The following is a 23,927-nucleotide window of genomic DNA, read 5'->3' as shown; positions in this document are numbered from 1 at the left end:
GGAGTTAGCATTTCGGACTAGAAAAAAGAAAAGGCACCTTTTCTTTTTTTTCTAATCTGAAACCCTGACACCTGCAGGCAGGTTAGCCCCAGCAGGGAGCCCATCTCAGAGACTGCTGGTGCTTGGCCGCCGCCCAATTAAAGCCCTGCCTGGATGCTACGGGGGGGGGGGGGGGGGGGGGGGGGAGAAGGAAGATGGCAGAATGAGTGCCTTTTAAAAGGAGGTGGTGCTCAGAACAGCAGTTTTTCTTTTTATTAAAATGATAGTTTACATTTTAAACTTTCACTTGTATCACTTAATTCTTTATAATGCATTAAGAAAAAATTATTAATTTATTGAATCGCATTCAAGAGTCAGTCGCCACAAGGGGCTGAAAGTGGCGAGCGTAGCAGAATGCGAGCTGTTCCATGGGCCAATGAATTATGTCCTGCTCAAGTGTGATTCCATGATGTTATTCAAGAACTGAACAATGGTATAGATCCGTTTTTTGTCCTTTCCCCAAAAGGATGTGTCTGTCATCTAACCTCTGGGTCCATTTGTTACACTGAGATCTGAAAGTGATCTCTGTAGACGTTTCTCTGTTCCGCCAGGGCTGGGCAGTCCATTATAATTTGTTGCAATGTCTCTTGCGCTGACTCGTTGAGGCAGAATCGGCAATTTTGCTCTGAACTAAGACTTTTAGTTTTTGCAAGTCTGTATCTAGTTGGAATAGTGTTCAGACGTATTTTCAAGTATGCATCACAAATGAGATTGTCTGGAAATAAATTTAGCTAGGTTGACAACTCGTTTAAGGCCCTTGTATCAAATTTGCAATGTAGGTTAAACTGAGAAGCCGATTTTGCTCGAATGGTTTTAGCGCAGTAATTTCGCTGTAGCTTCATTTTGGAGCGCTGCGGGCGTAGTAGTAGCATTTCCATAGATTTGTCTCCGCTTGTCAGAAGTCTTTCCATGTCCTTCTTCCATGCGTTCAAGATGGTATTGTTCATGCTACTCGGGTTTGTTTGGAGAATCTGTATTGCTGGGATGTTTTTTCTTGTCATTATTTTATAGAAGATATCTAGTTGTTTCCAGATAAGAGCGATTGAGTAACAATTTCAAACCTTATTCTTGCCATCGGATATGTTCGCGGCAATGCTACGATCTTCCAGCAAAACATTGCTGGACATTTTTGCCACATTGGAGGTGAAAGTTTAAACAAGTTTTCGGTCCCATAGGTGAGAATGGGTATGACTTTCTGCCTATAGAAGGCAATGATGGGTTTGAAAGAATATTTTCCCATTCCGTGGTGATCTGAAAGCAATGCACTACCACAGGAATGATTACTAGTAATAGTTACTGCAGGAATAGAAAGCACCATGGGAGTGACCAAGGGAATTTCCTGAGGAACATTTCAGTTGAATTTATAGGATAAGGCAAACACATGAGTCATGGACCACAGCCAAAGTTCATGGCTGGTGGAATCTTGTTAGTGAGTAAGCACAGTGGATGGGCAGTATTAATAACTACTGTATTGAAAGCCAAACTCTGCTGAACCTCCATACGATTTAATAAACGGTGCAACATGGACAGTGGCCGCAGCTGCTTAGTTACTAGGTGGGGGAAATCAGCCTCTGCCATAGACAGAGGCCTCCCTCTTTCCGATTCAAAGTTTTGGATATTAAATAGGCTTGGGCTAGCATGCAGCCCAGCCTCAAACAGAGTTATTTTGGAAGATTAACCATTCTCATTAGGAACCAGTTTAACTATTAACCCATATGACGTCTGAAACCAGTTTGGCATTTATGTAGTATGCCAATAGAAGTCAACCATGACTAGATCCCTTAAAACCAATGGTGCAATAGGTTTGCTTCTAGTATCCATCAGAGCAATGGGCATAGTTTGAGATCAGACGTACCCTTTTTTGTATACAATGCAAGTATATGGGATAATTTCCACGAAAAATACATGGTATTGGATAAAAGAATTTGAAGAAAACGTGTTGCCAATGATTCGCCTCATCATTTGGGGCTTCACATTAATATCAGAATTGGTCTATCTAGACGCATGACACCTGTATTCATTTTTTCACCGTTCCTAAATAACCTCTTCCATCGAAATCATGTGACCAGCATTTAGTGTTACACAAATCTAACTCTGGCACAATATTAGCAGAGGGTGCCTATAAATCCTCAATGTTTCACCCCATTTCTGAAAGTAATTGGATTAAAGTGTAAGTCAACTTGATTTGTGGTCTTGTTTCACCACTGACCAGAAGTATTCCTAGTTCAATCATTTTCAACATCAACTCTTTCTTTGCAAACCCAGAGGTTTATGAGCCAACAACCAATTTTTAATATCATTCGTAACAGTTTACTCCAGCAGTAAGAGTTGATCCGACTGTGCATGCTAAACGCCACATATTTTTACACTGTTCTTTTCACTACATTGACCTGCATAGTTTTAGGTGTACTCTTAATTTAGGAGTCAAAAGGTTAGTTGAGTAGCTAACATAAGATCCCAATTGCATAAAGTTTGGATAGTTTAATAAGACAAAGTATTTCAGATCTTTGATCAGTGCCCCTGCCTGACAAACCGTAACGCCTCTTATTACAAGCTTGCATTTTGGTCGGAAATCCTTTTATTCTATTCCTTACTCCACCCACTACTAACCAAGAGTGTTTCCAAAGCCACAAGCTAATTTGCTTCCTTTCCACCGACAGCATTAGCGAAATGTGATCCATTAGATAAGTCTTTACCAAGGTAAACTGCTGGCAAACCGATAAGGCCAAGAAGACTGATAGAATCTTGATTTAATAGGGATAATTCCCTTTACGGTCGCATTGGTTTTCAACAAAATCCAACCCACAATGGACACCCCTCGCATTATTTTGTGAAGTCTTGGAAGGTGTGGCATAGGTTTTAGACCCATCAAAAGTATACATATCGGAGCATAAACAATACTAATGCACACTACAAATAGCTTCAATGCCCAAAAGAAAGCCACAACCCCTTGATTTGACAGGCAGACCATTTAGTTTTTGAAACCAGAGGATTAGAACCATCATTGCCTGAGAAACCATCATTCCAACCCACTGGTAAGACGAGACATTGCTTTCTAGTCTTGGATGTTTATTTGAATCTGGACCTTCTACTACAACCCTGACTGGGCTTTTTCATGATGGAAACTGCAGATTCACTTAATGCACTTCTATCCAAGGTTTTAGTAAAAATTGGTAGAATCCTTTCAGAGGATTGTCCCTGCCCCTTTTGTTTCCTAGTTATCTTGCTACCGATTTAGTTTGATTTACTAGCGAGTATCCCCAAATCCTTCCTCTGCACATTTAACAGACTGTATTTTTCGTCCATTATTAATCGGATGGGAACATAGGTCATTCTGAAATTTCCTGGACGACCCTTTATTTGCATAGTAAGGACCTTTGATTTTTTTTGTTTGTCTGAGCTATCTTTCATGGCAAACCACTTCATCGGCAACAGTAGTTTTATGGGAATTACTTGGTTCAATTACGAAAGACCTGACTAAAATCCCTGCATTTATCCTGTAATCAACCACCTTAGATTGGTTTGGGCTTCGAGAATACCAGTCATCTAGGCTACACCAATTTTCAGTGCCCTCCCCACCCAGTTGTTAGCTCAAATTCATTTTTACAGGAATCTGCCTGCCATTAATTAACTAAATTTGATTGAAACTGTTTGAACAAGTCACATGAACATTGTATCTGTTTAATTCTGTATCCTCAATTCCTCACTAGTAGTAGTAAGTTCAAAACAAAGTTGAGAACAGATGATATATTGGGGCCTAATGAATCAAGGCATTGTGCAAAATGAGCAATTGCCACTAGCTAGTGATAATTGGTTCTTGGCGAGCAAGAAATCCAATGCTCCATGTATGCATAGAGCTGTAGTGGTGAGTAGGTTTTAATGGCTGGCTAGTAGCTTGCAGTTTGAAATGTTTACCCCTGGTAATGAACCAATTTTTTAATACAAAATTGAATAGTTTTAGACTGTGGCATAACCAATTGACATTATGGGCGAGATTGAACAAGCTCAAAGTACTGTTAAGATTCAGTACCAAAGTAACCAAAACCACCTCGATGTGATGCAAATCAGATGGACAAGGTGGGATTGGCAGAGTGTTGGGGGAGTCTGAACATCTTAAGGGCAGACACAAAAGTGGATAATAAATCTTGGCTTGCATCAAAGTCAAACATTTGTTCTCTGGCAAGTACCACAGCTTTATAAAGTTTCAGCATTGTCAAAGTTTGCTGAAAAGAGGTCTGTTATTTTAGTCTTGTATCATTTTTGCTGCCCATGATATTATCCCCTTCCAAGATTAGCTCCACCAATAATTTCAACGTCCGGGGGCGGATTTGAAACGGGGCACGCCGGTCCTGTAGTAATAAAGCTTTACAAGTACTGTCTCATTTAAGCATTCAACTTGCTCTTCAAATTGTACAAAATGACACCTTTCACATGGCCTTTCAAAAAAGTTATGCTCCACTCACCTAAGCCAATTGCTATCAACTACGTCAACTGCACTTTCCCATGCACTTGTCCACAACAGGTGTGGCAAAGGAACCAGAACCCCACCAAGGAGGTTTGTTCCTTATACAATTCCACACCTTTCCAATCTGTACCAAATGTTGCATAGTTAGTGGCTAGGACATTCCGGACATTACTGGCTACATGATATTTGGACACTCGAGCCCTTTCCTCAGATTTGAGCCCCTTGACACACGAAACGGTTGCCTGAAATCAAGAAAACAATGTGGTCGTAGAAGGACCGGACAAAGCCAATTTTAAGCAGCCTGATAGGAGGAACAAAACTATAAGGATATGGACCTCAAAAATCACGTTTTAAGGCCCTACGACGCACAGTTTGAGATATTGGCACTGCACTGCGTCAGGGTGAAGTGACAGGTGGGGAGAGGGCAGAGAGATAGCTCTCAACTCACACGCTTTTGGCAGGTGTCACCTGCGTTGTAAAGGGCTGACTCACCCGCCAAGCCTCCTGCACGCCAATTCATTCCAATGGGCTCTCGCCCGCCAAAAACAAAATCGGGTGATTTCACCCGCCTTTGCGACAAATGATTGAGAGCTATGGCACAGATGGTCCCAGTATGCTGCAGAATGACAACTCTCGCCTCCACTCCATGTCTGTTCCGGGGTATGTCAGCCAGCCACACATGCCCATTCTCAGTGCAGCTTACTTCAGGGTGCAAAGCATATCAAGTGATGGGCGAACCGAGACAGCGATCTACCGGATCACTGATTTTCAACAATTGATGTATTAGCAGGTCTGTCGGAAATATGGTACAGAATAAGAGTCCTCTTTTTTCGGGGCAGTGTGGAGAAGGACAAACACTAGTATGCACAGGAATCCACAAAACAGCTTCCCACGTATTAGGTCAGATAGCTTACAAATATCGCCAAATCAATGGCATCATTTATTTTAGACAGATATTTTAAATTCACATATTTTAATCAATATATACAAAACATTCAATCATAAAAGTTGAATCACGTTAAAAACCATAATTTAACATTAACAATGGCCTTATTGGACTAGGGCAGTGACACCCATAGTTAACCAAGTGAATTCTAATCACCACAACATTTTTGTGAGGTTAGTAGGGAGGTGAGGGAAACATCTGGGATCAACCCTCTCCTTTTTATATGATTTTCCTTGACTTAGTCGACACTAAAAAATGTGTTTCTAGGTCCCGGAACTAAGCCTGTATGCAGCCGACTCAATCTGGTTTGCAACGTCGGATGGACCCGTCTTCAGGACACTATGTAGTAGCACGGATAAATTACAAATGGCACATTGTATGAAGATCTTCTAATCTTGTCAATCTAAAAAACTAAAACAGAATCATATTGGTAACACTGTACTTTTTTTAAACTATGAAACTCTCAGATCGACCCTCCCAGGTCCAACTTCGGTCCTTCCTATCATCTATCTTCCTCTCTACCTGTGGTGTTCCCCAGGGGGTCTAACCTCTCACCCTGGCTTTTCAACCAATACCTGACAACTCTCGCCCACTGCATTGCCATTTTCTGCTCAAATTTCCAGTGCTACGCTGACGACAACTCATTTTCAGGCTGCCCTCTGCCACCTCCTCTCCCTCTCTCATCTCGGATTGCCTAACTGCCATTCAAGATTGGTGTGCCGCCAATGATCTTTGTCTGAATGCCAGCAAGACCGAGATCCTCCTCATCGGCACACCTTCACCATCCTTTCCCCTCACTCTCTGGCCGGCTTCCCTTGGCCCTCTTCCTACCCCCACCTGCGAGGCTAAGAACCTTGTGTCACCTTTGACTCCACCCTTTCCTTCTCCTCCCACATCTGAGGTCTCTAAAAAGTCATTTTCTACTGCACCTCCTCAGAGGTACTCTGCCTTTCCTCTCCTTACCCCAGAAGCTCATGGTATCCCAAGCTCTGGTGGGTCTCTCTAGGTTGGACTATTGTAACAGCCTCTTTCTAAATCTACCTGCCTCTACTCTCCCATACTTGCCAACCCTACCGATTTAGGCGGTAGGATACCGCTTTTTAAACAGTCCTACCGCCTACCGACTTTCGAGGCCGAACTACGGATTCTCAGGCCTGTGCCTGAGGCCCCAGAGCACTGCAGCATCCAGGGCGTGACGGCCCATCTCGGATTTTGATTGATGAGGTGTGCGCCTGGCCAGGCGCACGCCCCTGTCATCAATCAAAATCTGAGATGGGCCGTCACGTGACTCCGGCTCTGCCCTGTGCACGTGTCTGCCTCAGCCTGCCAGCTTGAAGTGTGCCGTGATCCTTCGGGCAGTGGTCACTGGTGCCTCAGCTAAAGTTGAGTCAGTTACCGTCAGTCTGGACAACTCCACTCTGTCAGGTAAGTTGCACATAGCGCTAAAAGGCACGCACTTCCAGGCGCCGGAATGTCATTTTCTCCCAGGTGCCATTTAATTTAAAAAAAAACACAAAACTTTGTTTAACTGTGAGCAGGAAAGTCAATTTGCATATCTTTGCCTCATACTGTATATTGTGGGATGCGTCCGCTTATACTGTTCTACCAACATCCCCTTCCCCCCCCACCGACCACATTTCTCTAGCCTGCTCTTCTACTTTGCCGCCTGTCGCCCAACCACGCTGTCCAAGCCATCCTAAAGCACCTGCCACTACTGTACACAATACAAGATTACATCTCTGCACTAGGGTGAACATGCACTCACGAAAAGTAGCACACTTCCCTCCTCCTCACGCCCACATCGCTGCCTGGAGCTGACCTCCCCGACTGGCGCCAAATGGCCAGCATCACAACCTCATCCGCTGCACGCAGCCCAGAACCTCAGGCTGAGGCTACGTACTAGGCCAACACTGCACCAGACTTGCCCACAACTTCCAAGGTTACGAAATCGCCACCTGCAAATGTGCACAGTACCAGGCACACCCAGAAAGTGCTATGTATCCCAGAAGCCTTATGGACAATCCACTGAACCCACCGACTTCTGCATACTTGCCTGTGACCAAAACGATGTGGGATTTTTCAAGTTTCCAAAATAATAGAGCATAACAATGACATCACAGGAAATTACAAAGCATACATTGTTGGCAACACTGGATCATTCTAAAATGCACAAGCCATCAAACAGCACAACATGGAAAGACGCTCAAATCTTTAAAATGTATAATTGTGAATGGTAAGTTGACACGAAATTCAGTTACCTAACTTCACAGAAAATCACACAGAGTTGGTAGGCAATGTTTGCCACTGCTCTGTAGCAACAGCCTGGCCAGTATATATTTATTTCTGCAATGCAGGTTGAACACTGAACAACATGGAGACTCCTACCCACCTCAGTCACTTGCCTTCACGCGTGGTTCATCTAAGGTCTGTCCCGGCAAGAGTGCAGGGCAAAGTCATGTAGCTGTCAGATCAGTGGATTGATATGAGCCCATCACTCAAATATACCACTTACCCGCCCCCCGCACAGACAGATTAATTTCCTTAGAGTCACATAAATTACCTGCCCCTGTAAAAAGCAGTAGGATCGGTCACCCAAATCTGTAGGCGGTAGGACTGCTTAAAAAGCAGTAGCCTACTGCCTAAATCAGTAGAGTTGGCAAGTATGCCTTCGAGGCCCCCTAGGCTGAAAATGTTGCTGTGGAAATGTCATTCAATGATGTTGCCCCAATTACCAGAGTCAGTCATTTGATTACTATGTTAATTATTATTAGGGAAGCACACCACAAAGAGCCTTGTGGTTTAAAAATCAAACAGCGACGTGCGCATAAGCCACAGTTAAGAAGGCGCAAAAACAAAGGCACACTGCAAAACACACCAAGCACGTTTACAATTTTAAAAAACACTGTCCCCTGTGTGTCAAAAACAAAAAGGGAAAGGTGCTGCTGCTGACTGTACTGGGAAAGGTAAAACATTTACTCACAAAGTGACAATTTTCTGAAAAATCATTGATATACCTCTGTGCAGGTCTTAATTACACTCTTAAACGGAAAATGTCTGGCATGCGTTAGCTGTCAATCAGCTGTTACGCTCCAACCAACCTCAGCCAGTTGCATCCTTGCACCCCGTATTGCCCGTCCCTGAAGTGCAGCTCATTCAAATTCAAGTCTGTGTTGCGCTTTGTGCTTTCCATGAGGTCTTGCCCTTTATAAAATACCAGGCATTTTGGGCTCTCTACGCAAGTGCAGCACAGACTGAAAGTGGACCCCCACACAGCTTTAGTTTATTAAATAGGCCTCCATGTGTCTGAGTGCATGCAGGAACGCAAGCTGCACATAAAATGCGGTCACCACATCATACTTGCCAACCCTACCGATTTAGGTGGTAGGATACTGATTTTTAAGCAGTCCTACCGCCTACCGATTTATTGGCACCAAATACTGATTTTTTAAAAACTTTTTTTTGCCAACTCGGGGGAGTCTTTCAAGGGCTCCCCCGAGCTGGCGTAGCGGGAGAAGGCGCGGCTTGCAGGCTTTTGATGTAAAAGGCGCCCATGGCGGTGGGCTAAATGCACCCCTCCGCTGCGGGTGCCTTTGACAAAAGGCGCCATTAGCCCCCCACCACGCCAGCTCGGGGGGAGTCTTTCAAGGGCTTCCCCAAGCTGGCTTAGCGGAAGAAGGCGCAGCATGCAGGCTTTTGATGTAAAAGGCGCCCATGGCGGTGGGCTAAGGGCGCCCCTCCGCCGCGGGTGCCTTTCACAAAAGGCGCCATTAGCCCACCACCACGGCAACTCGGGGGAGTCTTTCAAGGGCTCCCTCGAGCTGGCGTGGTGGCAGAAGGCTTGGCAGGTGCCTCATTGTCATTGTGGCGGGCTCATTCAATGACAATGGGCTGCTGAAGCCCTATTCCTATCATTACCTCCTCGCCTGACTATTTTTGAAACTTTAAGATTCCTACAGATTTTTGGTCACAGAATGTTGGCATGTATGCTCTCCGCCCTCTGAAACTAATCCAGAACAGGACTGCAAGACTTGTCCTTGGCCTCAAGCCCTAGGATCGTATCTCTCCAGCTCTAAAATCTCTCCATTGTCTCCCAATGGATGCAAGGATTAAATAAAAAACCCTCTGCATTGTCCACAAGGCTTTCTGGGGCCTGGGTCCAAAAGACCTTCAGCTATCCCTCCGCAAATACCTTCTGTCTCGAGCTCTTTGCTCCTCTAACTCCCTCAGGGTCAGTCGTTCTTCAAAGAAACGAGCTGCAGGTAGATCTCTATCCTTGGCTGAGGCATACCTCTGGAATAGCCCCTCTAAAACTTGAGAACCATCTCCGGTTCTGGAAGCACCTCAAGACCTTCCTCTTTTCTTCTGCCTTCGCTCCCCCTCTTCCCTACTTATCTGTTCTCTTGGCAAAGTGCAACTGGCTAACCTCTGTCCTCCGGGCCCAGGTACCGGCTCACCCTGCCACTCTCCCGCACTGCCTCCGGTTCACCCCTTGAACTGGGGGCTGTATCTGTACCCATACTGCACCCGCCTTTTCTTGCTGCACTTATCAGACCTACCCTGTCTGCTGCCTTAAACCTAGCACTTGCAAATTGCGGGCTGCACTACCACTGTTTGTTGCCTTTATTAATTTATTGTTATTTATCTGTTTCTCCTCTGCTTTGCACTTTCCACCTCTCACCCTTCCATGCACTTTTCCCCTCCCCCGCTCCCATGCTCTTGCACGTTCTCAATGTCACTGTGCCTAGTAAGATAGCTGTTTTGTTCTCCCCTGTTCCCCCTCCCTTGACTTGTCGTGCTCTGAAACACTTGTGTACGAGCGCGATAGAAATAAAATATCAATATCAATTCTGTATATGGCGTTTGTGGCCATCATCACTGACCTCTCGATTTCTTTGACCACATATGAGGCATCTTCTAGAGTGAGGATGACTATATTGCTTGATTTGTTGGTGTTTAGTACCAACTTCAATCTGGCTATAAAAAGGAAACAGTTTAGAAAATAAATGTCAGTTTCTCCGGATTTCTTTTATATTACTACATCTTAATAAATTTACTTTGTTTGAATTTATCAAAATGCAAATTCATGCATTTTATACACTTGGTCTCCAAAACGGAGTGTTTGCATTCTCCCTGGGCTGTGTCTAAGAAGATTTATTTGCAATTGGCATGTAGGCAAACCCCGACTGGCTTATCCAAAAGAGTCTATTTTATATATAAATATTTTTTTTAAAAACAGGCAACCCTGCATTAGTTTCTGGGTGATTACCTTTGTGCCAATTGCTCGTGGATGTCTTGATATTTTTATTTTTGTCTACAGGATGTGTTCGAAATGAGTAATTCGATTAATTCCGTGTCAATCTAGCAAGAGAAGAGATGACAAAACAAAGACGAGTTTTAGATTTACAATCTATAGGAAACTTATTTGGTAGGTAAAAGCGTGATATGAACATGCATAGCGTCAGTGTTCAACAAATCTTCCGAAACGCCAACGCGCAACGGTTCGTTTGCTGCTCGTGTTAATGGTGAGCTGTAATTTTATGGATTAGAAATCATCAAGTTCTAAAACAACTAGAACAAAAATGGATCTACAATTTAAACACGGTCCAGGCTGGACTCGATGTTGCGATCGAATGGAACTCGTTCATTCACAAATGACATCACGTAGAGGACACAATTCAAGGTTGTATTATCCATGAACAAACCCTCTTTTGAATGCCTATGTGACATAACACCATGTAGGGTACAACCTTAATTGCTCTGGTATGGAACAGCGCTATTCTGTTTATATTCGAAGGTGGCTGGACATTGCCCCATTTTTTCATCTTATAAATATGCCACCGTGAATAAATATGGTCGAACCCCTGTGAATGCCCGACATGGGCCATTAAGTTTATGGATGCCTGGGGTGACTTAGAAAGATAAACACAGCAATTGGACATCTGTAGCCAATCCACACCAGTGCATGTAGGATATCAGAATACCATGCCTTAATAGTACACCTAAAATGGCGGCGCGATTAAGCCAGCTGTCCACTGTACAGCGGCTCACCATTAACACAAGCATCAAACGAACCGTCACGCGTTGGCATTTCGGAAGCTTTCTTGAACACGGACGCTATGCACGTTCATATCATGGCTTTTACCGACAAATTAAGTTTCCTAATATACGGCACTTATTGCTGATACTTTAACCAACAGAATTGGTCCGTGATACAGATTGTAAATCTAAAACTCGGCATTGTTTTGTCATCTTGTCTTTCTCTAGAATGCCACATAATTAATCGAGTTACTGTAATATAAAAGAAATCAGGAGAACAGTAGACATTTTCTAAACTGTTCCCTTTTTATAGCCAGATTGAAGTTGGTACTAAACACCAACGAATCAAGCAATAGTCATCCCCACTCTAGATGATGCCTCACACGTGGTCAAAGAAATAGAGAGGTCAGTGATGATAGCCATAAAAGGCATATACAGATAGAGAATCTTATTTTTTTAACAGAAATGTATAGTGTTACCAATATGATTTTGTTTTTTACATTGTCAAGATTAGAAGATCTTCATACAATGTGCCATTTGTAATTTATCCGTGCTACTACACAGTGTCCTGAAGACGGGTCCATCAGACGTTGCAAACCAGATTGAGTCGGCTGCATACAGTCTTAGTCGACAGTGTTTCTAGGTCCCGGAAGCAAGTCAAGAAAAATCATAAAAAGGAGAGGGTTGATCAATTGATCCAGATGTTTCCCTCGCCTCCCTACTAACCTCACCAAAATGTTGATGATTAGAATTCACTTGGTTAACCATGGCTGTCACCGCCCCAGTCGAATAAGGCCATTGTTAATGTTAAATTATGGTTTTTAACGTGATTCAACTTTTATGATTGAATGTTTTGTGTATATTGATTAAAATCTGAATTTAAAATATCTTCGTCTAAAATACATGATGAAATTGATTTGGTGATATTTGTAAGCTATCTGACCTAATACGTGGGAAGGTGTGAAGCCGTTTTGTGGATTCCTGTGCATACTATAGTTATCAGAGTGCGGGAACTTCTCGCTAGTAGGATATGGGATACATTGCTCACCGTAATCTTATTTCGGATGCTTGTATCTGCTTAGATTCACATGCTGTGCATAGGCCGACATCTAGTGGAAGCTGCAGAGTATTACAGTTTGTTTTTCGAAACGCAAAAATGGGCGTCGACACAGGGCGTGCCAGTAATACTATCCCTAGTGTGACGTCCACTGTACCCATGATCCCTCACGGGTCTAGGACCCTCAGATTGTATTTTTTCTGACATGAGGTAGCATGAGGAGTAGCGCGAGTACAGATAATCCAAGCAGATAGATAAGACTACAAGCATCCATGCGCCTTCTCAGAGGGGACGAAGGGTGGGTCCCATGTGAATCTAAGCAGATACAAGCATCAGAAATACGATTACGGTGAGTAATGTATCCCTTCTGAGGCTTGTGGAATCTGCTTAGATCACATGCTGTGCATAGATTAGCGAGCAGTGTTAGAAGGAGGTGGGATGTGAAGAGTCATGAGCAAATGCATGTCTTAAAACCGCTTGTCCCACTTGAGTATCTGTCTTGGAATGGGCGTCAATGCAGTAGTGCTGAGTAAAGGTGTGAATAGAGCTCCAAGTACCTGCTTTGCAAATGGTGTCAAGGGGTACATTTGCAATGAAAGCCAGAGTGGCCCCAATGCCTCTTGTAGAGTGGGCTCTTGGCGTGAAAGGCAACGCTTTTTCAGAAAGGGAGTAACACCGCTGGATACAGTTAACAATCCACTCAGAGATGGCACCTTTAGAGACGCGATCTCCCTCTTTGCCTGTAGCTACGGAGACAAACAGTTGGTCTGTTTTCCTTAGCGGTCTTGTTTTGTTTACATAGTATAGGACCACCCTATGCACATCTAGAGTGTGTAGTTTCTCCTCAGCCGAGCTTTGTGGGTCTTGGAAGAAAGCCGGAAGCTCGATGGACTGGTTCACGTGGAATTTAGAAATAAACTTAGGTGAGAACCTAGGATGTGTACGTAAAACCAGTTTATCTTTATGAACTGTAAAGAAAGGATCCTGCACTGACAGAGCCTGAATTTCACTGACCCTTCTTATCGATGTAATTGCTACTAAGAAGGCTGTCTTATAAATCAGGTGTTTGAGACTGCTTTTATGCATGGGCTCGAATAGGGGGCCCATGAGCTTGGCTAGCACCACATTAAGGTCCCACCCTGGCGGTGGGTTTGAAATAGGAGGGTGCAGTCTCTTTACTCCTTCCATGAAGGCTTTAATTACTGGTACTTTCCACCACGAAACCTTGCTATGGGAAGTGGTGTAAGCCGAAAGGGCTGCCAGGTGTACTTTCAGTGAGTTAAAAACCAATCTTGCATCTAGCAGGTGGAGCATGTATGTAACAATAGTGGAAGGAGTGCAATCAACTGGGTTGATTTGCCTACTCTGGCACCAGATAACGAACCTCTTCCACTTGTCAAAGTAACAGTGCCTTGTGTTTGGTTTCCTAGATTCCTTTAGGATGTCCATATACCTCTGTGACAAATTGAGGTGTCCAAACTCTATGACCTCAGGAGCCATGCTGCCAGGTTCATTGAGTTGGGTTGCTGGTGCACTGTTTGACCTTGGTGCTGGGACAGTAGGTTGTACCAGGCTGGAAGTTTGATGGGTTCGCACACCGCCATCCTGCGTAGGTGTGGGAACCACGGTTGTCTTGCCCACATGGGAGCAACTAGGACGAGCGTCATCGACTCCCTGTTCATCTTGTTCACCACTTTCCTGATGAGGAGTTGGTGGAAAAGCGTACGCAAACATCCCTGACCAGTTCAGACTCCCAGGGGAACGCCCTGTGGATGGTTGGGGGGAACTGGATGCAAATCCTGGGCATGGTCTGTTTTCGCTTGTGGCGAAAAAGTCTATAGTGGGGAAACCCCACTGAGAGAAGAGATCTTCTACGACCTCTCTGTGAAGAACCCATTCGTGTTCCTCTGGGAGGGAGACTCTGCTCAGAGCATCCGCTAGGGAATTGAGCTCCCCTGGAACATGTTGCGATGACAGGAAGATGTTCCGTCTGAGTGCCCATATCCAGATTTTCTGGGCAAGCTTGGACAGATTTGGCGAGCGAGTCACTCCTTGCTTGTTCAGGTAGAACATGGCTGTAGTGCTGTCCGTCCGGATTTGCACTGACAGGTTTAGTAGGTGGGGCTCGAACGCTTGAAGCGCTCTGAATACTGCCAGAAGCTATAGCAGGTTGATGTGGTTCTTGGCCACTGAGTGAGACCAGAGACCCTGAGCTGTGTGGTGGAGATGGTGAGCTCCCCACCCCGACAGACATGCATCTGTAGTGACTACTGCCTGTACTTCGGGATCGTAAAAGGGTTTCCCCTTTGCGAGATTCTCTCTTGTCCACCAGTGGAGGCTTTGTACCAGTGTTAGCGAAACGACCACTAGATCGTCCCACTGACCACTTGCCTGAGACCACTGTTTCGCCAACCATTCCTGCATGGGACGCATGCGCAGGCGCGCATGGGGGAGCAGGTAAATGCATGACGCCATCATGCCCAGTAAACGCATGGCTTTGCGTACCGTTATTTGTTGACCGGACTGATAATGCAGAATTTGCAGTAGTATATTCCGAATTCTTTCTTCTGAAGGAAAGGTATCCAGGATTGCTCCTAGGAATTGTTTTGAGGTGCTTGGCACCAGGCTTGACTTCTTCTCGTTGATTGAGAAGCCTAATTCGTGGAGGAGGTCGATAGTCCTCTGAATGTTTGTCCTGCAAATTCCTGGGGTTTCCCCCATTATGAGCCAGTCGTCCAGATAAGGGTACACTGGTATTGCCTCCCTGCATAGGTGTGCAGCCACCACCACCAGTACCTTAGTGAATACCCTTGGTGCTGAAGCTATCCCGAAGGGCAGTACCTTGAATTGGTAGTGGCGACTGTCCACCTTGAAGCGCAAGTACTTTCTGTGCGCTGGGAACATGGAAATATGAAAATAAGCATCTTTCATATCCAAGGTTGCCATGTAATCCCCCTTTTTTAGGAGGGGGATTACCTCTTGTAGTGTGGTCATATGAAATTTTTGGGGCTTGACATACTTGTTGGCAGGCCGTAAGTCCAATACTGTGCGCATTGTCAAGTCTTTCTTTGGCACAAGGAAGTAAGTTGAATAAATACCCTTGTTTACCTGGTGTCCCGGGACGAGTTCTATCGCGTCCTTTTGTAGAAGAATGGCGATCTCCTCGAGAAGAATCTTCTGATGTTCTAAGGAGTGTACTCTTTGTCGTGGAGGATGGTACCAGGGACGCTGCAGTAGTTCTATACAGTACCCTGTGGATACTGTTGACAGCACCCATCTGTCTGATGTGATCCCTTCCCAAGCCTGGGTGAAGTTTGAAATGCGTCCCCCTACTGGGGTTGTGTGAGAAGGGACCCTGAACTGAGCGTCACTGCTTTGGTGGAGGCGTGGCGCCTCCCTTGCTGGGGCTGCCTCTGCCTTTACCACGACCTCTCCTATTACCTCTGCCGTAACCCTGGGTAGACTGTTGGTTGTTGTTCCACTGTGTACCCTGCCCCTGGGAATAGTTAGATCCTCTCTGGGAATTTTGGCCGCGTGGGCGACGAAAATTACTATTCCCTCTCTGGTTAGGGGGTTTATTGGTTAACTGGCCAAGGGATTTGAGTGTCTCGTATTCGTCCTTGGCATTTTTCAGTGCGTCTTCGACCGCCTTCCCAAACAGATCGGCTTCCACCGGTTTGTCTAACAATGATGCCCGAGTTTCTGCCTTAAAACCAGACTGCCGTAACCACGCATGTCTCTTGATAACAGTACCTTCTGCTATCAATCTGCCTGCGTTGTCCACGGCGTCGAAGGTTGCTTTCAAAATGCAACCAGACACGGCTCTACCCTCTGCGGAAATCTGAGCTAATCGGCCCTTTAACGGTTCAGGAGCAGAGGCTATGAGAGCCGCGACTTCTTCCCACTGATGGCAGTTGTAGCTGGCCAACAGGGTGGTGGAGTTAGCAATCCTTGCTTGATAGGCGGACGTTGAGGCTACCTTCCTGCCGAAACCGTATAGTTTTTTGCTCTCCTTGTCGGGAGGAGCTTCTGACGAAGACAAGGGTGTTCCAGCCCTCTTACGAGTGTTGGTAACAACTAGGGAGTCTGGCTTCAGATGTCCTCTTATATAGAGAGGGTCAGACTGAGCTGCCCTGAAAAGTTTTTCAACCCTGGGATTGACTGCTCTGGTGAGGTTTGGGTTCACCAGGGACGGATCTATTCTCCGCTGAATGGATTTAAGGATAGGGATGGTCTGGGCAACCGGCCTCCTTTCTCCCACTAACTCTTCTGCGAAGTCCCTTTCCTCCTGTACACCGTGGGTGTCAATGTGGAAATGTTCTGCTGCGCGAGCGAGAACCTCATTTAGGAGGGGCTGGTTATCGACCGGGGAGTCGGTAACCGGGGCTTCGTTCTCTACAGGGGAATCTACTCTGCATGTTTCTGGGTCATCCTCTTCTTCTTCCTGGTCCTCATCATCCCCATAGTAGCCCGTCCCGGTTTGCTCTTCTATCATACCAAAATCTTGGTCTCCACAAAAGGAAGCCTCTCCTTGATACCGTGAGTATGGTGTTGCGTAAGGTTGTACCTCGAAGGGTTCAGACCTCATCGGGGTTTCAAACCGGGCCTTCTTACTCGGGGAGTGGGGGTATTGGATCAGTAGAGCCTGAGGGTGTGGCCCCTTGTGGATCATACGAGAGGAAATGTTCTGGATTTTTATCATAAAAATCAGCCAACGAAGACATTCTTGACATGACCGTATCTATGTCTTCACTGGACCATTTTCTGGAACTGGGAATGACTCTCTCAGCAAGTCTATGGGATTTATCTTGAGTAGCTTTGCTGGTTGTGGACCTATCAGCAGACCTGGGCCTGTGTCTGTTTAGGGGGGTTGGAGTGTCTCACAGGTGTGGAAGAATGTACAGGTAGTTTCTTCTGCTGTTTCCCCCCCCCTCCCCGTGCGTAGAAAAATGTTTTCCCTGTCCCTTAGTGGCTCCGGAGTTTTTCGACACCTGGCGTCGAGGATCGGGAGAGCCGTCCCTGTCCTTCGAGCGTGGGGCCTCGCTGGCTTTAATTGCGGGCTCCGCCTCCTGGAGCGCGGCCTGGGGGTGGAAGTCGTCTTCGTCTTCCGACGATCAAACTTCTGTTAGCCTAGGGAGCGAGGCACTCTTGGCAAGAGTGGATGATTGCCTGGATCATGCGGCGATCTTGATCGAGAGCGCCCAGAGGACACCCAATCGAACCGTTCTGTCTGTGCCTCTTTCCGAGAACTCAACGTCGTCAAGTCTCGGTTGGACTTAGTGTGTTTAGTGTGTGTAGTATGTGAAGCGCTTGCGTCGCCAGGGGTCTTCCCCATAGCCGCCCTGCCGGACGACCTTCCGAGGTCGGGGACCTGCACTCGGCTGTCTTTCGATGCCGTAATGCCCTCGCCGTCCGAAAGTATGGCGTCGCTGCCATCGCTGAAGGCGCCCTCCGCTGCCATGGCCGCCTGCCTGGCGTGGTGGGCCCAACGCTTCGTCGAACGGTCCTTAAGTGTCTTAGGTTTAAACCTACTACACGCTCTGCAGTTCGCTTCGGGGTGGTCCCTCGGCAAGCAGAGATTGCACGTGGCGTGCCTGTCGACCCAAGGGTATTTGCGGTTGCACTTGGGGCAGAATTGAAAAGGGGTACCCTCCATACGCACCTTGAGGCAGCGGGCTGTTAAGTGTAGGAAATATATAAGGTGTACCTATATACCAAGAGTGTAGAGTATGTACCACCACCCACTCTCCCTACTTGCAGGGCAGAGGCCAGCAGCCTTCCGAGGCCCAAATCCGGCGTGCAGCAGCCGACGGTCGATTTCTTCTCCAGCCGGCGTCGAGTGTCGAAGTTAAACGTTGGGGTGGGGAAGGATGTCAATAGATTATTTTATAATTTTAGCAAAAGTATGGCTAAGGCCAGGGGACTCCGCAAGATGCTTCCGACCAGTATGGCGGAAAAAAACAATCTGAGGATCCTAGATGCGTGAGGGATCTTGGGTACAGTGGACGTCACACTAGGGATAGTATTACTGGCACGCCCTGCGTCGACGCCCATTTTCGAGTTTCGAAAAACAAACTAATACTCCACAGCTTCCACTAGGTCGGCCTATGCACAGCATGTGATCTAAGCAGATTCCACAAGCCTCAAATATATATATATATATATATATATAGCAACCTGGATGTGTAAAAGAATGATTAGTTTAATCTCACCTTTTGAAAAATAAGTGGTACCCGCGTGGCAGGTAATTTCCTCTGATCCTGTTCCAGTAAAGCCGAGAGAGACACACCAAAGATGCCATAATCTATAAAAAAAATAAGGAAATCCAGAGTTAAAGCAGTAACTGTTCTAGGGGTTGAAGATGGGTAGGAGTGGACTCTTAGGAGTAGCCCACCCTGCCAATGTTGCTTCGTAACCAACAACTTAAGTAAATTGATTCTGGATACCCACAGTTCTAGTAGTAAGACATGTGGATTGCCTGGGGCACGTCAAATTATCTCTAAGTGTTAATCTGTAAATATCCCTCAAAGATTAAACGGAGGTCCTGGAGATAAAGTGAATACGTATTAATCAAATACTATGCCTGCATCCAGGTACCATATGTCCCAGTCAAATGATAGAATATAAAAGATATGAGTATTAATGATGCACAACTTGTTCTGGAAATGGGCTCGCCTTGGAAGCAAGACGCAATGGGACACCACAGATTCGATCCCCGGGTCTGTGCTTAGAAACCTCTGGGTATTAAGCGCATTATAAATAACCTAAAATATATCATATGGCACTCTCACAACAGGAACCGTCCCCTGGAGCTTAGTTAAAACTCAGCAAAATGCTACATCAAACCATAGCCTTAGAGAACAAACCTAGTTGGGCGTTTATAGTCAACTTCTTCTGTTGGAGTATTGCCATTGCAGTTACTGCCAATCTTTGCTAGGGCACCCTATGCCCAATCTCTCCATGGTTTTTACATGCATTCCCAAAATATGGTAGGTATTGTTACACATACAAATATGAATGTAAACATTAGACAGGCTCAGGCATTGTATCGGAAATTGGCAAATCAAGACCATTTACTGGTTACAAACAGCATAAACAGATTGCCCATCAACCCACTGCCCAAACTAATAACCCCACCAGCCTCCAGCCGTTCGTCCCTTATTTCCCCCTCATGGGTTCTCCATAAATTGGTCATACATCTGTTTAGGTATCTCCTCCCCCTCCCCCCGCTCCCCTTTTAGCACAATGACACATTGTAAACCGCCGTAGTCAGTGTTTAGTTTCAATCTATCCTCCTGGGACAGTGTGGCTCTTCGCTTCCGGGTCAGTCGTTCTAGTCGGACAATATTCAGTGTAGTTATCCTCAGGTGAAAGGTCTGGGACAGACGCCCCCTGATAAACATCCAGTCGAAAATGATACCCTATTGTCCAAGCAGGTTTAAGCGAATCAATCCAAGATGGAGGTACAGGTGGCCTTCACCCAGTGCCGCAAGAGATTCCAAAAGCGCTGCCTCACCAGTAGTTTAGCTCATGTCCATTTTAGTAGAAGCTCTCGGGTGCAAGCATAACCAACAGCAAATAAGAAAAATAGCAAACTTCTCAGGCAAAAACAAGTATAAAACTGTAGGTATGGGATTCCAAGATGGCCGCCAGACCGCAAGGATGCACACCTCAGGTCCTCCGTGCAGGCAAACGAAAATAAGCGAAATAAGGCAGCTGGAAAGCACAACATGACCCGGATCGAACATCCGTGAGCTGTGGGTCCAGCCACAGTGTCCAGTGTATGGCAGAGCCCAGGGCCCCCGAAGCAATTCAACGGAGGCCACAGAAGGAAGCGCAGGGCCCCGGAGTAACAACAGCCTGTAATCGTCACTCGTTCGGAGGCATCTCCCGGCTCCCAGGACACGGCTACAGCGGGAGGCAGGGGATCTGAAATTGTGCAGTTGGAAAACACAACACGATCCAGGTCGAACATTTGAGAGGTGTGGGTCCGAGGACATGCCTGGTGTGTGGCGGAGCCCACGTCCCTCGCAGCAATCCAACGGAGGCCATAGAAGGAATCACGGGGCTCCGGAACAGCTAGCAAGCGACAACACTCATTCGGAGGTTTCGCCCAGCTCCCAGGACACGGCCACAGTGGGAAGCAGGGACCCGAAATTGGGCAGCCGGAAAACACAACATGATCCAGACTGAGCATTCGTCAGGGACCGAGGATTTACCGCCCAACGGAGTAGCACGACAGGCCAGGGAGAACTTGCAGAGCACTGGCTACAGCAGTAATAAAAGTACCAGCAGCGGTTGCTAGCGAAGCGAAGGGCCCAGAGGTGAGGGAGGCCCCCATCCCAGGGAACCGTACGCACACCCGAGGGGGAGCGGCGACGCGGAGGGAGCAGCTCAGGGCCAGCCCAGGCGACACCAGACAGCAGCGGAGGCGTCCATCCTGCACTCTCCCAGGTGCTGGGTGAGACCGTGGCCCCGAAGGGAGGACGCCCCATGAGCGGGGCCCTCCCGCAGACCAAAGGAGAAGCCGGGCAGGCCTGAGGAGCGCACTGAGGCGATAAGCAGCATCCCTGACGGGACTGGGCCGAGCTCCGTCGAGACCCAGGGAGGCAAGGGGCCGGGGAACTGCGAAAGCCTGCGACGGACATATAATTGCCGATTACTCAAGCCAAACCAAAAAGAACATTGGCAGCGATAGCAACATATACTCCACACTGGGAATAAAGCTTGCCGACAGTGGCCAGAGTAATTCAGATGCCAGGCACCAAATCCAAAACGGGCCCAACCAGAGCAAAAATCCCAGCGAGACCCCAGGAAGGGCAAATTGAGAAGTGCTGGCGGCAGAGGCGCCAAACACATGCAGAATCGCCATCCCCTCCACCGGGGCCGACTCCTGAAATAAAGGATCTCCCAACTAGCATAATGGTAACCGACAAAAATGAACTCTTGAACTGCTTGAAAGGAATGGAGGCCAGAATGACTAAAGCCTTCCATAGTCAAATGGAACAATTAAGGGAGGACCTGAAATCATCCCTCCAGGAGGTCAATAAAGAAATGGCAGAGATGGGAGAAAGAGTGGACATTGTCGAAAGTGGCCTCTCGAATGTTACGGAAGAAACTTATCAAAACAGCCTGCTACTGGACCAGTTGGCGACCGCAACAAACAACCTAGAAGTCCAGGCGGAGGATCTGGAAAATCACTCAAGGAGATCTAATATTAGGGTCAAAGGCCTGGTAGAATCGGTGCAGGACAAGGATCTAAAAGATACCATGCAACTCTGCTTTAGCAGCCTGCTAGCAGATATCCAACTGGAGACGATCGGCTTCGACAGGATACACCGCGTGGGCCCAATACGCAATGAACCAGGGTCAAGACCTAGAGATGTCCTGATAGCAATGACTTTGTATGGTCTGAAAGAGGAGGTGCTACGCGCGGCAAGAACAAACTGAGACCTTACGATTAATGGGTCCCGTATACAGTTCTACCAGGACCTTGCCCGGATCACTCTCCACAAAAGAAGGCTAATGCAACCTGTTACGAAGGCCCTTCAAACACATCAACTCCGATATAGATGGACGCACCCGGATGGCCTGTCGTTTACATGGGAAGGAAAACGGAGGATAATTGGGAACTGCGCAACTGTGCAAAAGGTTTCACTCAGCTACACCTGGAGGACGAACAGAGGCGCCCGTGCCACCGCGCCCAAACATGAATGGCCCGCCCAGCAAACCATGGGAATGGTCAACGGAGAGAAAGCAAAGACTAGGGAGGAAAGGAAGAACCGGAAGCTCGCAGCCGGCTCATGACCGGGAATGGAGAGGCCCAACAGATCCGAACTCGGCCCATCACACGGACGACGAGTGAAGTGCTGCTATACAAATGTGAGAAAACCGCACGGCTGAATGGAAGCGCCTGCGCGGAGGTAGGAGGTCATAAATCATGAAGCAGGGTCAGATAATACAACTCCTGACTATTGTAAACTGGGGAAGAGTTAAAGGCACTAAGCCCGCTGTGACCAGCGGGGGGGGCCCCTTGGGAGCCCAGGCCTCATGCACTCCCAGGAACGGGGAAAGGGAACGAATGACAGGAAAGCAAAGAACCAAAAACCGGGAAGAAAGGTGAGCCAACTCCACAAATGTGTGAAACGTAAGCAAAAACAGGCAGAGAAAGCTATAGCAAACAAGAACATGGAGTCCAACAGGCAGATAATCCTCACCTAGGGAGTAATGGAGGAAGTGAAGATTGTCTCGATTAATGTCCAGGGGCTAAACTCCCCTGCTAAAAGGCATTCGATCTTAGGCAGACTGGAAGCTATGCAATCAAAGATAGCAATCCTATAGAAGACGCACCTGCTCCAGAAAGATGAAAAAAGTATGCGGAGCAGAACATACCCTCTTCAGTTTTTTGCCTCAAGCCAGACAAAAACAAAAAGGGGTGGCAATCCTATGTAGCAGAGACTTAGACTTCCACAAACAGCAAACAATGAAGGATCAGGAAGGTAGGAAGGTAGATACCTGTGGGTAAAGGGTACTGTCAACGGCCAATTGTATACAATACTAGCACTCTACGTCCACAATGAAAAGCAGGACCAGTACATCCCTTAACTACTCCAGCGGGTGGGAGGATGGTGCGAGGGCCGAGTGATAATAGGAGAGGATTTTAACTGTGTGATGGACCCACAATTAGATAAAACACTCCCCCCCCCCCCCCCCCCCCCCCCCCGACTGCAGCAGATCAGCAAAACAGACAGGCCCTCGGAAAACTTTTCAGAGATTTGGAGGTGATAGAAACGTGGCGATTTTTACACTCAGATATCCGAGAATACACAAACTAGTCAGCGGTACACAAGGGTTACTCTAGAATAGACATGATTCTGGTGTCCTCTACATTAATCCCCTATGTCAAAAAAATAGAAATCGGTGTTCAATATCTCTTCGATCACGCCCCAGTAGTGAACTGCATAGAACTGCAAGGGACAACAAATAGACCCCCGACCACAATGGAGGCTAAATGAAACAATCCTGAGGGATATTGCACTTAGGGCACACATGGAAGAAGTCATAAGGAACTATTTCCTTGAAAAGGACAATGGGGAGGTGGACTGGAGGGTGGTGTGGGACGCGGGGAAAGCAGTAATTAGAGGGGAATTCATAGCACAAGCAACGCAATACTATAGGGAGAGAGCCCTTATAACGCGCAAATTAGAAGAGGTGAGAAATGCTGAAAAGCTCCATAAGACCCGTCAGACGCCCAGAGCCTGGCGAGACCTTAAAAAGGCCCGAGCCGGGGGGTGTGGCTTGGAGCACCAGCGATGTGGTTGCTCCACTGATGCCGCCTGTGGATCGACCCGCTACTGCAGCAGAATTCGGGCGGTTCCCTTGGC

The 23,927-nt window shown here is 46.8% G+C and overlaps 1 protein-coding gene across 1 annotated transcript in view; it reads right to left on the bottom strand.

The window, feature by feature from the left end:
* ARHGAP18 (Rho GTPase activating protein 18) overlaps positions 1 to 23,927 on the bottom strand; it is a 928,328-nt gene that overhangs the window by 461,937 nt on the left and 442,464 nt on the right. Inside the window, exon 7 of the mRNA XM_069607469.1 lies at positions 18,756 to 18,847. Coding sequence (XP_069463570.1) covers positions 18,756 to 18,847 — 92 coding nt within the window. The remainder of the gene's footprint in view (positions 1 to 18,755; positions 18,848 to 23,927) is intronic.

Source organism: Ambystoma mexicanum, chromosome 4q (assembly GCF_040938575.1).
Source record: "Ambystoma mexicanum isolate Mex_15411 chromosome 4q, UKY_AmexF1_1, whole genome shotgun sequence".
Taxonomy (NCBI): domain Eukaryota; kingdom Metazoa; phylum Chordata; class Amphibia; order Caudata; family Ambystomatidae; genus Ambystoma; species Ambystoma mexicanum.
This window is presented reverse-complemented; position numbering and strand designations above follow the sequence as displayed.